The 13,788-nt window shown below is 52.0% G+C and overlaps 1 protein-coding gene across 3 annotated transcripts in view; it reads right to left on the bottom strand.

Annotated features, from left to right (window-relative positions):
• Nucleotides 1-6,609: 6,609 nt before the first annotated feature.
• Nucleotides 6,610-13,788, bottom strand: part of SLC24A4 (solute carrier family 24 member 4) — a 182,860-nt gene continuing 175,681 nt past the window's right edge. For 2 of the 3 annotated variants that reach the window (XM_032405817.1, XM_032405814.1), the window contains exon 18: nt 6,610-13,550. In XM_032405817.1, coding sequence (XP_032261708.1) covers nt 13,398-13,550 — 153 coding nt within the window. In that variant the 3' untranslated portion in view covers nt 6,610-13,397. The remainder of the gene's footprint in view (nt 13,551-13,788) is intronic. The other variant, XM_032405816.1, reaches the window with a different exon arrangement.

The raw sequence follows: 13,788 nt of genomic DNA, 5'->3' as shown, positions 1-13,788 counted from the left end.
CACTTCCTCCGAAACTCAAGTGTGGTGTCCTCAAGCCTTCTTCCTTGTGAGAAAACCCAGGGTGGTTCATTTAAAATCATGGGGTGGCAACAGGCTGGTCAGTTTGAAAGGAAATCTGACCCAACCCTGGTCTTCCCGTCCCAGCCTGGGGGCACTTCCCAGGTGAGAGTCCACAGGTGAGAGTCCACAGACTTGTGGGCACTTAGCCAGAGTCTCCTGGGACTTCAAGTAAGAACCTTCCCAAACACAGACTCACTTCCTTGAAGAGTTGCCGTGAGGGTGCCTGGGGGTGGGGGTGGGACATAATGACGCTCTGGGTGCTTCAAACCACACAGCGTGATTCCTGGGTCAGCTCCATCTTGCCTGCTGTGTGACCTTGGACAAGTTTCTTAGCCTCTCTGGGCCCAAGCTTCCTCTTCCGAAAGCTGGATGGAGGCATACGTATCTCACCTCTGCTTGTGGGGATGATATGGAAGGTGGCTCACAGTGTCTGTTTAGAAGGCTTGTGAAAAATGTCAGTTTCCCTCCATTGGTGTATTTTTTAAAAAATTTTTCCTTTATTGGTTTTATATAAAAGCAGAACAGATGCCGGGCTCTGTGGGCTCTGCAGCGCATTCCACCTTGGGCCCAGTACCTGACAGGGGTGCCAAGAGGTGTGTTTGGGGAACTTTGGGTTCAATTCAGCTGCCAGTAATTAATGCTGCCTTAGACAGTGTTGGGGGCCAGAAAGGAAGGAATAGCATCCACGCTCCCCGGGGGTCTCGTCCACGGAAGCCTCAGATGCTGACCCTGCAGGGTGGGGTCCTCACAGGGATCTTGGCCCAGGGCAGGGCAGGCTACGTGATTTCTGCAAAATGAAAATGTGTGATCCCTTGCTCAAAAAGTATTGCCGATTTCAAGGCAGCAACAGAAGGACATGAAAGCAAGCAGAAGAACCTTCTATGTGTGGGACCCTCTAAGCATGGGCTCCCACGACTGCACAGGTGACCAATACCATAGTTTGCCACAGCCTGATGGGTTTCCCAGGACATGGGGGTTTCATGCCACGCTGGATGGTCCAGCTTGGTCCCGGCACTCTGGCTGGCTCAGCCTCACAGGGAGCCTCAGCGGCATTCCGACCCCGCAGCCTCTGCCGGGTCCAGCTCCCTGGCCTAGATGCCCGGGTCAGCGCCACGTGCAGGGCTGCTTGTGGTCAGCAGCCCCGCGGGAGGCACTCCGGGTCCCGTGCCTGGGGAGCAGCCTCTCTGGACCCTGCGGGCCGGCCTGGCTGCCTCGCACCACGGTGCACAGGGCCTCCTCCTCCCAGGGGCCCCAAGGGTGGAGTGCAGCAAGCTTTTTTTTTTTTTTTTTTTGGCAAGCTTTAAAGAAAAAATTATTCATGACACTTGTTAAAGAACAAGGCAGACTTTATTCAAGGAGGGTCATCGCCACGGGTGCGGGGATCATTGCAGTAGGAGAGAGAGATTGGGCTTGAATCCGAGAACAGCAAGAAAACATGGGGCTTTATATCCAAGGGGCAGGGTGGGGTCTGTGGGTGGAAAATTACTGAGAGGACACATCAGGTGGATGGGGCATTCTGGCTAGACTGACCTAAAAGGGCTCTTGCGGAAGGCAGGCCAGGGTAGTCAACATCACTTGGGGTCGCTTGGGTCAAGGAGTCCGCTCACCGGCGGACGGTGACCAGTGTGGAGGATGTGAGGTTCTGGCCAGACTGACTTGGCAGGATTCCTCCCAAAGTTGGACAACATGGAGACAAACACGGAGCCCCAAAGGTTAGGGCCTCACAGAGAAGAGAATTCAGAGGAGCCTGACCAAAGCTTGGCCAGAGAGGGGCTGTCACAAAAGCCCTTGGTCCTCTTGGCTCCCCAAAGCTTTTATCTCAGGTGCTCTCCCTCCCCGGGCAGAGATTCCCCAAGAAGGCAGCTTGACCCCCTCCCACCCCACCTCCCTCTCCCTGTCCTTCTCTTCCTGCCGCTCCCGGGTCCCAGGGCTGAGTCTCAAGACAAGCAGGTCATCTCCCCACTGTGGGAGAAACCGTCATTCCTGCCCTGCAGGCTTGGTTCTTGAAGTCCTAACTGAAGTCCCCCAAATCCTCAGCACTCCCAAGCCCATGCTCCACCTTCAAGAGGTCTAGCGTGTGTCCTCCCGGAGAGAGAGCCGTGGGGGAGCAGCTCTGGATGGAGGGTTCCCTGAGCCGAGCAAGGTGTCTGTCCCACCTGCACTCCCAGCTATCTTTCCTGGGTGGTGGCTAGATTGGAGGCGCTGGGTGCGGGGTGGGACCCGCCCTCTCACACAGTGGGCTCAGTAGCCCTGTGTGATCGGCTTTACCGTCCCCGCCCCCCGGTGTGGCAGAGGAGGGGGTGGTTGTCTGAGAGGTTAAGTCACTTAGCCAACGTCCCCGACTCCCACCTGCTCTCCGACTCTCTCCCTTCTCTTGATAATCAGTTCCGGGGGCCTGCGGGTGACATGAGCCCACAGATCACTCAGTGAGCGTCGAGCACCTGCGCTTAGCCAACCCCCACCCCCGGCACCTCCACCAGTGTCCCTCACTTCTCTGGGTTTCGGACTCCTGGCTGATGGCTCCTGTTCTAGCCTCGCCACCACAGCCCGGGCCAGCGCTTCTCCATCTGCAGAGAGAGCGTTCAGAGACTGGAAAGCAAAGCTGCCTCTGTTCTGTTGGGCAGCCTTCAGTGGCTCCCCACTGCCTGACCCCCAGGGGCCCTGGCAGACTCTGCCTCCCTTGACCTCCCCCTCCTTATGTCACTTGGGCTCGGCACGGGTTTCCTGTGGCTGCTGAACAAATGACCGCAAGCTTAGTGGCTTCGAGCTCCTCAGGTGTATTAGCCTGCGGTCCTGGAGGTCAGAAATCCAAAATGGGTCTCGATGGGCTAAAATCAAGCCCGATTTTCCTTCTGAAGGTCCGAGGGGAAACTGTGTCCTGTCTTTTTCAGCTTCTGGAGGCTGCTAGAATTCCCTGGCTCGTGGTCCCACATCCCTCTGACCTCTGCTTCTATCACCACATTCCTACTTCCCTCTGAGCCTCCTGCCTCCCTCTGATGAGGTCCCTAGCGAATACATCAGGGCCACTGGACAGTCCAGGAGAGTCTCCCATCTCAGGACCCTCGTTCATCACCTCTGCAAAGTCCCCTGTGCCACGTAAGGTGCCAGATGCATGGGTTCTAGGCACTGGGAAGTGGACTTCTTTGTGGGGGGCATTGTTCTGTCTTCCACGGGCCCCATGCGTTTTCCAGCTTGAGTTACTTGGACATATTTGAATATCTCCAAGTCATATTTTTTCCTTCTTCATCGCCTCTTTTCAAATCAGAACTATCTGGCATGATTTAAATGTGTTCCCTTATGCGTGGCTCATGCCTTGTGCATCTATTTGCCATCACCACTCCTGACTCCCCTCGTCCATGAGCTGCAACTTGAGTTCTGTCTTCCCTGCCTGCCAGCATGATTGGGTAGCCCTCCTCTGGGCCCCTTCCCCCTGAGCTCACTCCCTCCCGGAACTTGGGGGTTCCTTGCATGGGTGGGAGGTGGGCCTTCCACCTCTGCCACCAGCAGTTGGCTCGATGCTTGGCACAGAGCAGCCCTTCAACACGTATCTGTTCAATCAATCAATGAGGGACAAACTGTGCTCTTTCTCGCTTCAAGGGCCCATCTGAGAGATGTAGGTTAGACAGCCCCAACTTGGTGCCCTTCTGTGGTTGGTGGGGGCCGTGGGTGAGTAGATCTCAAATTGAGACTATTCTAGAAAATTCCAAATGCATAATTGTCTAGGAAGGCCTTGAAGGCAGAAGCGAAGGTTCCCCGCTGCAGGACAAGGGCTGGGGGAACTCTTTCGAGCAGAGGAAACAGCACGAGGACAGGCAGATAAAGGGGGAGATGATGATGGTCGTGGAGGGTCTGAAGGGGCCCACTGAGGCAACTGGGAGTCACTGAATGTTTCCAAGCAGGACAGGGACAAACCTGATTCCTGCTTTAGAAGATCCCTCTGGCTGCTGCATGGAGGCTGGGTTGGGAAGAGAGGGAGAGCAGAGGCTCGGGGACCAACTGGAAGGTGTGACCAGGGCCCATGATGGCTGGAGCAGGGGAGTGAGACGTTGCAAAAAAGATGGATTGCAAGGGAGGCAATGAGAAGCCTGATCACTGTGTCCAGCACTGGGGGTGTTTGTGAGCTACTACTACCTCTGAGAGGAGCAGAGCAGGAAAGCGATTGGGGTGGCAGGAGGACCTTGGCTTTTTTCTCCTAACATTTTATTACGAAAAATTCCAAATATACAGAAAAGTCCAAAAAAGTGTACAGTGAACATGCACATACCCACCACTGACCTCCTACCATTAGCCCTTGACCGAACTTGCTTTAACACACATCAGCCACCGTGCATCCATCTTAAGCTTTCGGTGCGCTTTGAAGTAAGGTGTAGCCATCGGGACCCTTCACCCCCCAACTCTTTAGCCTGCGTATCATTTCCTGGAGTTCAGTATTTGCTTAAGGTTCTTTTTTCCCTGCTATTGATAATCTCAGCATTTCTTCCTTTATGCGTTATTCTCCTTTATTCCATCCACCTGTTGATGGACATTTGAGCCATTTCAGGTTTTTGGCTATTTTTAATAAAGGGGCTGTGAACACTTGCCCACTTTAAAAAATTGGGTTATTTTTGATCCCGCTGACTTTGAGGCACTTGGGAGGCTGAAGAGTCCAACAGGAGGTTAGAAGTGCAGGTGAGGGGCTCTGGAGGGACTGAGCATCCCGGGACTGGAGCTCTGGGGGACAGCTGTGAAGGTGCTTATCCTCGCTGCGTCTGGGAAGGCTGAGCTGGATCAATGGTGCCTGACCTTGGTTGCACATTAGAATCACCTGGGGGCTTTTAAAACCCGGCTGGCCGGGCCAGCTCGATCACCTCTGGGGTGGGGTCCTGGGCAGCTGTGTGTTTTAAAGCTCCTAAGATGACTCCAATGGACAGCCAGGATCGAGAACCACTCGACAGAAGAGAGAGAGGCTCCAGAATGGAAAGCAGGCAAACACCTTCATCTAAGGAGCAGGTGGAGGAGAAGTCAGGAGAAGAGATGCAGAAATAAAGATGTGGAGAACCAAAGGAGTGAGTTTGTTTATTAGGAAGGACAAAATCCACAGCATTCAACCCTGCACAGTGATTGAGGAGAACGACAGCCCAGGGGTATCGTGGTCTGATGACACATCCAGGGCAGAGAGTGGGACGTGAGACCTCAGAGGTAGTGAGGGGAAGCAGAGTCTCAGAAGAGAGTGTGTTTTGGGGGGACGGAGAGAGATCAGAATTTACTCCTCCCCTCTGCACTGCCTGGTGGACACCAGCTAGCAAAGGCCACGTCGGTGGACCATGAGGCCACTTGCACCAGGCCCACGGGGAGCTTGGAATTGCCTGCAGCAACTTCTAGAAAACATCAAAAGCAAGTTGACAGAGCCTGAGTTGTGAAATCAACTAGGAGGCGGGCCCCCAGGAGGGGACAGATGCGGCCAAACACCTGCTACCTGGTCTGGTATGGGCAGCTTCGGGCAGTGAATGGGGACTTGGCTTTGAAGGCAGCTCTTGTGGGGAGTAGCTGAGTCCCCGTGCCCGGCAAGCGTGCTCTCTGTACCGCGTTTCCCCATCTGTGACATGGAGGCAACAGCTGCCCGTGTTTCACCGGCTTTCTCAGTCATGCGGCGCCAGATGGGCTGAGGGACGCTGAGATGCTCAGAAGCAAGGGCCCATGGCTGCAGGACCCACTGACATTATTGGACTGGAATTACCAAGACACTCCTGGATCAACTTTCAACAGGAAAAGAGTTAAAACAAAAGGGGCTTCTGTCTCTCTTTTAAAGTAGAATTTCTACCTGTGGGAAAGATTTTTAAAACATGTTTTTAAATTTTAATTTGTTGTGTTAATTTATAAAGCACAGTAAATAGAAAAGTGCAATGAAAAAGCAGACGGAGGCGTAACATTATCCATCCTATTGCCATAAATATTTATATTCTGTTTCTGTGCTCGGCTCATTGCAGATCGGGAGCAGTCGGTAAGCCCGTACGGATGCCCCGGTCATACTCTGAGTAGGACTGGTCTATCTCCTCACTCCCCAAAGTAGGCCAGTAGCATTGGTATCACCTGGGAACTTGCTAGAAATGTAGCATCTTCGGCTCTGTCCCCTGCCTGCTGAACCAGAATCTGCTCTTTAACAAGACGCCCAGGTGATTCATGAGCGCGTTAAAGTCTGTGGTGGCAGCCGAGGCAGCTGGGTCTCAGGAAACTTGTAGAAAGAAGGAATTAACCAGGATCTCGCCTCCTAATCTCAATTTCTCATAACACAGGAGCTGCTGGTCTAACCTATTCCCAGATGAGCAGGACCAGCTACATAATAAATTATTGAACACTACATCTGAAACTAATGATGTACTATATGTTGGCTAATTGAATCTAAATAAATAATCAAAAAAAATTTGCAAGCCCCAGTGCAAAAATGAGAACATGGGGCCCCTTTTTCAAAAACGATCATGAAGAAATCCAAAGTGGTGACAACCAAGCCCGGCGCCCTTCTAAGTGTGAGGCCCTTAGTGACTGTGTGGGTCCCCCGCCCATGAAGCTGGCCTTGCTGATGAGGTAGGAAACGGTTGGGGACATTCTGGACTCACGCATGCTAGTCAAGATAAGTCACAACATTTCTGCCTTGTTTTTATTCGTTACCAAACATTATAATTAAATAGCTCCATCCCTCATCCTTTTTGAAGTTTATTTTTTCTCGATATGCAAATAGAAATGGTTTTAAGTAAGGCTGGGATTCCAGTGTAAGTAATCCTTCCAAAAAATACAAATGTGTATGTGCCTATTAAAACGTGAATGGAAGCTCTGTATCGGGAAAGTCAACTTGAGCTCATTGATTTTATTGACGGTGTACAGATTTTGATATATTGCATTACAATACTGACTGCTAGATTTCTTATAAAGATTTAGTTCATATTTACTCTAGATGTTTTCTTCACAATAAACTCATGCCAGTGTTTAGGAACAAACAGCATCGATTCATTCAAATTTAATGACAGTTTTATTAAACCTAGAATCTCATATCACAGAGCATTCACAGTGCGGGAGGTCACAGTTATTGAAAAAATAAATAGTGAGATAAATATATTTATTATTTACAACTTTTCAACTCATTGCTCCTGCTTTGTTAGAATGAACAAGGATGGTGGCGTTCAGTCCAACATGCCAGAAATGTCTTGGGGGCAGGGGGACTCAAGTGACATATAAGAGCCCCAGATGTTTTTGGTTTTGATCGTTTTTAAGGGGGTTCTTCCTGGACACGAGAGCCCCCTGATTCTATCTACCTGCTGTTTGGTAGGTCATGGCCGGACCCCAGGGAAATCCCATGGTCCTGCGAAAACGGTACCCAGCCTGCCTCTTGGGCATCTGGGATGTGCCCAGCCTCTCTCCTCGCTTGGCCCTCTTCTTGGCAGCTCCTCCCCTGCCCACTGGCCCGGCCCCTCTGGTGGGCAGCCCTCTCGCCTCTCTAGGTCATCAAGGCTCTCTTTGTGTTCACCCAGCAACTACTCCTGGCTGGCAGCTGATGGCCAGGAGACACATGCAGAAGGCACCTTGCTCTGAATTGGACATCCAGCCGCCCAGATTAGCAGCTCCCTGAAGAAGTTCCCCAAGAGCTGGCCCCCAGAGGCTCAGCCACAGCTCTGTCTGCTGGGTCCCCAAAAATCTGTGGTCTAAGCCATGTCTAGGAAGTGCCAGGAAGCGTTCTACAGCTCAGAAGGGCACCTCTGGAGGTGAGGACAGGGATGCCCCACTGGCCAGAAAAAAAAAAAAAAAACCCTAGAACATTTGATTTGGAAAAACGGAGCTGCCTGGCTCACACCCCAGTCATTTTCAGTGTGAGGAAGGCCTTGTTCCTTCTGTTAAAGGAGACAGTCCATCTGGATAATTGGGAATTCCTATCTTGGGAATTCTGGGGTGGGAGCAGGGAGGGTGCTGTTGTCTGGGACCCTCCTTTTATGCACAGAGGCTGATCATACCAGACCACGCAACTCGAAACCCCAAACTGCCCATACTTTCTCTCGATAGCTTAAAAAAATTGTTTTCCAGTGATGGGGTAGGGAGGGTACATACCTTCTCCAGGATTAAGGGTTTTATTGGCCTTGACCATGGAAAAGTCCCAACCAACATGTTGCATAAAAAGCAACTGTTGAAATTCTGGCAACAGTGGGAATAGGTGTGGATTATGTCCAAATTCGTCATCAGGCTTTTAACCAAGGAGCAACCAATCCCAGACCCACAAATCTAATAATGGATAAAGCTATACAACCAAGGGCTTGACCGTCACGGGGGTGCAGTGGGCATTTTCAGCTCTCAGAGCTGCCCCCCATCGCCCCCAGGTCTGTCTCGGGGGTACTCAGACCCCAGACATTTCCTCAGACTAGAAGGGACCATGTTTTCAGCCGCTGCTTTGAACCCTGTGGAGGAACCAGCTCCTGAGCCCTGGACATGCATACACCTGTACGAGGTGAGGGAAAACCCTGGAAACACGAAGATAAAAGATGACACAAAGCAGGACCACCAGCCCCTGGCAGTGTGTGAAGATTTAGCAGAGACAAATGGAACCAGGATACTATTTGTCATTGAAAAATTAGAATTAAAAAAAAAACAACTCCATAAAATATCAAAGCTTTAATACCAGCCAGCTGGCTTCCTTGTTGCAATGGAAAAAGCAGCTCCACCCAGGTGGCAGGATGGGGAAAACGCGCCTCTTCTCCCGATTTTATGCGGACACCCAGTTCTTCGAGTTTGGGCAGCATTGTGACAGGCTGGATGGTCTCCCTTCGGCTACTACGCTTGAGGGATGGCCTGATACATAGCTAGTCTCCCAGTCTGCTATTCCTCATTGAGAAGCAAATACAACAACCTAAATGTCTTTTAAAAATCTGTGCCCCTGTGGTCTGTGCCCTTTGGGGAACGTTTTCTACAGTTCTCTGCCTTGTAGGGATGGATCCATGGAAAGACCCCCTCGTTCTAGTGCCTGCATGACTGATGCAGTGGGAAGGTTTACCCAGTGCTGGAGGGGCCCCTTCTCTGTGCTTCGAGAAGGTCCGGAGGGAGGCTTGAGGGGCTCAGGCGATCAGCTGCAGCAACCGGAAGAGGCAGAATGTACTTGTCCACACCTGGTGGGGGTGTCCAGACACTCTGGGTGAACCCACATAGAGCGGGCAGGGGTCAGGGAGGCAGCACTTTGGGTGTGTGTGTGCCGGGGGGTGGAGGGAGATGACAGATTTCCTGCCACCCAAGAGGTGCCCAGAGAGCATGTCAGAAATTTCTGGAAGTTTCTATGAGCACAATGTGGCAACAAAGCTGCCAAGACGTGAACCATCTCAGGTGCCCTGGACACCTCTGCTAACTGCCCCAAGGGGAGAAAGACACACAGAGATCACGTTCAGGGGGCATTAGACTTGGGAACATTTAAGTCACGGCGCGTGGGAAACAATCTCCTGAAGATTTTCAGCCTAACAGGCAAGTTCCTGGTTTATTTAAGCAACAAGCTCTTGTTGAGAGCCTGTCACATACGCAGCCCAGTCATCTCTTCCAATCAAGGAGGAACATGGCATGCGAGGGAAGGAAAGGGGGGGTGCGGTGGAAGAGAAGGGACCACCCCCCGCCCTCAGTGCCCACTCAGGGTCAGGGCCATGGCCCCGTCAGAACACCACCCCCACTGGGGAGCACCAGCCCAGCTGCGGCGTCTCTGCTTCCCTCCTGCTGAGCCACAGGAGAAAGTCCCCACACGCGGCAGGGAGCACCTGCACTGTTCCCGCACCTGGACCCCACTGGCCCATCTCATGCCGGGGGAAGGAGGGCAGGGCACGGAAGCAGCTTCAGCCGCTGGTGCTGGGGTTCTCCCCCACTTCCCTCCTGCCCCAGGGGGTACAGAACTGACCCTCTCCCAGGCCATCTCACCTCTGTCCACCCCCCACCTTAAGGAGAGGGAGGGGCCCCAGGACTCTGGCAGGACAAACATGTCAGGCTTGTGATTCCTCATCCAAGGGGGCAGTTTCTTCCTTGGGGACCTAGACCCCTGGGCAGCCCAGGAGGGGTTCTTTGGTTGGGGTCTGTAGGACTGCCCTGGAGTGATGGGCATGCCCCCCCACCTGGTTTAACCTGGCTCTGGGAGGGTTCTGCCTTATCAGCTGCTTGGGTCGACAGGCCCAAGGGGATCGACAGGCAGAAGCAAGACGTAGCCCTAACAGGTGTGTGTGTGGGGAGGGGTGACGAGCAGCGAGGTCTGTGCACGCGGGCGAGATTCAGAGACCAGCAGACTGCAGGTTACGGGAAGGATGATGACTCTGCCCTGCCCTGCCCGCGGTGCCCTTCACCATTAGTCTTCCCCTCCGCTGACTCAGAACCTTCCTCCAGGGCCAGGCTTTCAGACACCACACACCTAACAACCCTGTCCGTGCTTGAGCTGGTAAGGGCAAATTCCAAACTAGAAACTGACAGGAACCACCTGCTCCGGATTCTACAGACATTTTCCATCTCAGTGCCATGGTTCATCTTTTTCTTTCCTGCTCCCAGTTAGAAGAGCTGAATTTATTTTTTTTTTATTGCCTATTTTTGAAGCAGAGTAATTACCCCATGCTAATTAGCTTTGGGAATAAAATAAAGGACATAATCCTGTGTAGTGATAAAAGCATTATTTTAAAGTGAAGGCCTAATTAACAAGCAATTCTTTAAACTTGTGATGGAAAAATAGTTAAAAGAGAATTATTCACCTATAATGTATACATAGTTTCCTAGATACAATAAATACACAGATCCTTTAAGGAAGTTACATTGGCACATTACAGTCAAGAGAGAATTAGCCAGCAGGAGTCCTCTAGGTACTAGAAACACTATTATTTTTTTAGTCTCAAACTGCCACTGTTGGATACTGTATCCTCTCAGATGGACTCTCCTGAGGAAGAGGCAGGTAATTAGGATGTGTTCTCTAGAAGCTACCCAAGGATTCAGAGAAGTGAATCCAGCACGGACATCATTGGGGGCCACGTGGCCTGTGCCTTGTAGATAAAAATATCTTTTGGTCTTTACCAGGAAAAAAACAGGGGCACCAGATAGGGACAGCTATTAGGATCTGAGCTGGGGCACCAGGAGTCAATTAAATATTTGCCAAAGTTTTAACTTAAACAATGAGAACCAACCACAAGGGTAAGGCTAGGCCTCCGCCCACCCCCCACCAAGGATGGCCAACCCACTGGCCGCCCAGGGAGGGGTGATGAGTAGTGTTCTGCTACTTACTGACAATCGGCCTAGAGTCACCCGACCTCTCCCAAGACTACATTTTCTGTTAAACGGGGAGAATCACCCCTATGCATATCAAAGGGCAATTCTGAGAACTGAGATGGAGATGGACACACTTTGAAGCCCAGATGAGGCCCTTAAGACCAAAGGGACACGGTGAGCTATGCTGAGAGGTCCTAGGGGGCTCTGAACTCCTGCACTTGTCAAGTTTATACCAACAATCCCACTGGCCTCCCACTTAGCTAATTTCTTAGGAAAATCACCTTTGCCCTCAACTTGAAGACCACTGAGCCCAATCTAGGTAGAGAAACAAAAGAGGAACCTTAGTGTGGTGTAGCTGCTAACACTGATGCGGATCCAGAACAGAAGCCTGGTGACCGAGTTCCCTCCTGTCTTAGGCTCACGCTCACTGAAAGGACACGGACGCGAGCACTTCCTCCTTTGAAATTCAGGAGGCCTTAGCAAGCACAGCCACGAATTCTACCTCAGGTCACAACCTTTGGGTTTCAGGAAGGAGTTGGCTATTGCATTTCAGCTCATCACCCATGACTGATTATTGGTGAATCACTAAAAACCTTCTTTCCTCACCCTATCTGGGCCAGTTCCCACACATTCTTCTGGGCAAAATACCCCAGTTATTAAAAGTGCATCAAATCCGATAGACTTTTGCAATAGAAATACTAAAAAAATAAGAAAAAAACCCCTCTATATAAAACGAATTGTGCTTTCTTTTTAGAAACCACGGATGGTTTGTGTTCATAAATCTTTTTTAATAAGATCTGAGAGCTACGAAGCAGGTGAAAATTGTTTAGTATTTTTTTTCTCTTTGTGACTCCGCCTCCCATCCTTGGCCCTTCACGGGCAGCCAACTCTAAGGCTCAAGAAACTTGTTCTACAAAATGCCAAGTTATGGTTTTCATACTTGCCTCCCGGGAACAGAGAGCAATTTTTTTTTTTTCCCCCCCCCCCCCAGGAAATCTCTCTTCTCGTTTTTACCCCTTATGTGTGGCTCACTCGTTCCAGTTCAGCAGGCTATGAAATTTGCTGGGCATAGAGACAATCGGGTCTTGCAACAGGGTGGCTTATGAGAGGAGAGCACTTAACAAAGGGACGACAACCCCACACGGACGTTGTGCCGCATCACACGGAAGGTCTGGACTGTAGGGCCGCAAACTACCATCTCCGCCACGTCTCTGAATTAGCACCCAGGTAGATGTTAGTCTTTCGTGCTTTTCTATATTCCAAACCGAACATCTTGGTGTCAGCGCAACACGATACACATAGGGTTCGTTTTCCATGGAGTGTTACCTTTTTTGGTCCCCAGCATGGCCTTTTTGTATGGAATGCTATTTTTTCAAGTATGATGATCTACAGGACATTTTATTTTTAATATCTCATTGCTTGTTCTCTGAATGCCTCAATACAAGTGACAAGGAAGTTCACACGTGTTTCTCCTTTTGGCTGTGAGACGCTCTTTCAAGTCTTCCAATTTTTCCAGAGAAAGGGGTGGAGTGTTTGCCCTTGGGGGGCCCCCTCCAAACGCTCAGCAGGGTGAGGCCTTGTCCCCTCTGAACTGTGAGTGCTCCTGGCCGAGGTCGGAGGCGCACATGCGGCCTGAGGGACTCACACCCTCCGGCCCAGAGGTGACACTTGAGAGCGACATTCCCGTTTTGCACTTGTCCCAGGGGACCTCCCGTTCTCCTGGCCGCCTCACTCCCGAGGCGACAGAAAGACACATTGCACGTGGAAGTCCTCACTACAGTGTCTGAGAGAGGCGAGGGGCCCGCCGCACCCCTGTGGCTGCCAGGTCAGGGGGCTGCCAGGCGGCTCGGCAGCGGCCCCTCAGTCTTGCCTTGCGTGGGGAGGGCAGAGCTCCGAGGAGGAGGAGGCCACCACCCAGCGGCCCGGCTCGTGACCAGACGACGAGCACGACGGCCCTTCCTTCCAGCATGTGGAAGAGCAGAAGGTGACCGCCGAGGCAGGAGAGACTGGCGGTGGGGCAGGGGAGAGAGCGAGGACACCGGTGCCGGAGAGTCCAGAACAGCTCCCGGGGCGGGGGGGGGGGGGGGGGGGGGTGCAGCGGCTGGGCTTTAATTGTCTTCTCGGCACATGGGCAAGTTGACGAAGGTGAAGACGTTAAACTCGATCATGATGGAGAAGCACAAGAAGACGGCGTAGAGGGCCAGCACGCAGACGCCCAGCTTCCGGTCAAGTCTCCACTTGTTGAGATGGATGCCGAGGACCTGGAGGGACAGAGCGCAAGGATGGGCCCGGGGGTGGGGGTGGGGGCAGAGGAATGAATGCAGTTGTCCAGGCATTTTCCCTGGAAAACTAGACACACGCTACGGACCCCAGAACTTTCTCCAAAATGTGGGCAAGGGCAGAGTGTCACTGCAAGGCACATCCGTGGTCCGGTCTTGCCCTTGACCCAGGCCCACGGGCTCCAGGGACACATGGCAGCTGCCCCCGTGGGATGGCCCA

Source organism: Phoca vitulina, unplaced genomic scaffold (assembly GCF_004348235.1).
Source record: "Phoca vitulina isolate PV1807 unplaced genomic scaffold, GSC_HSeal_1.0 scaffold7, whole genome shotgun sequence".
Taxonomy (NCBI): domain Eukaryota; kingdom Metazoa; phylum Chordata; class Mammalia; order Carnivora; family Phocidae; genus Phoca; species Phoca vitulina.
The sequence above is the reverse complement of the archived record's forward strand: the minus strand, read 5'-3'. Positions and strand labels throughout refer to the sequence as shown.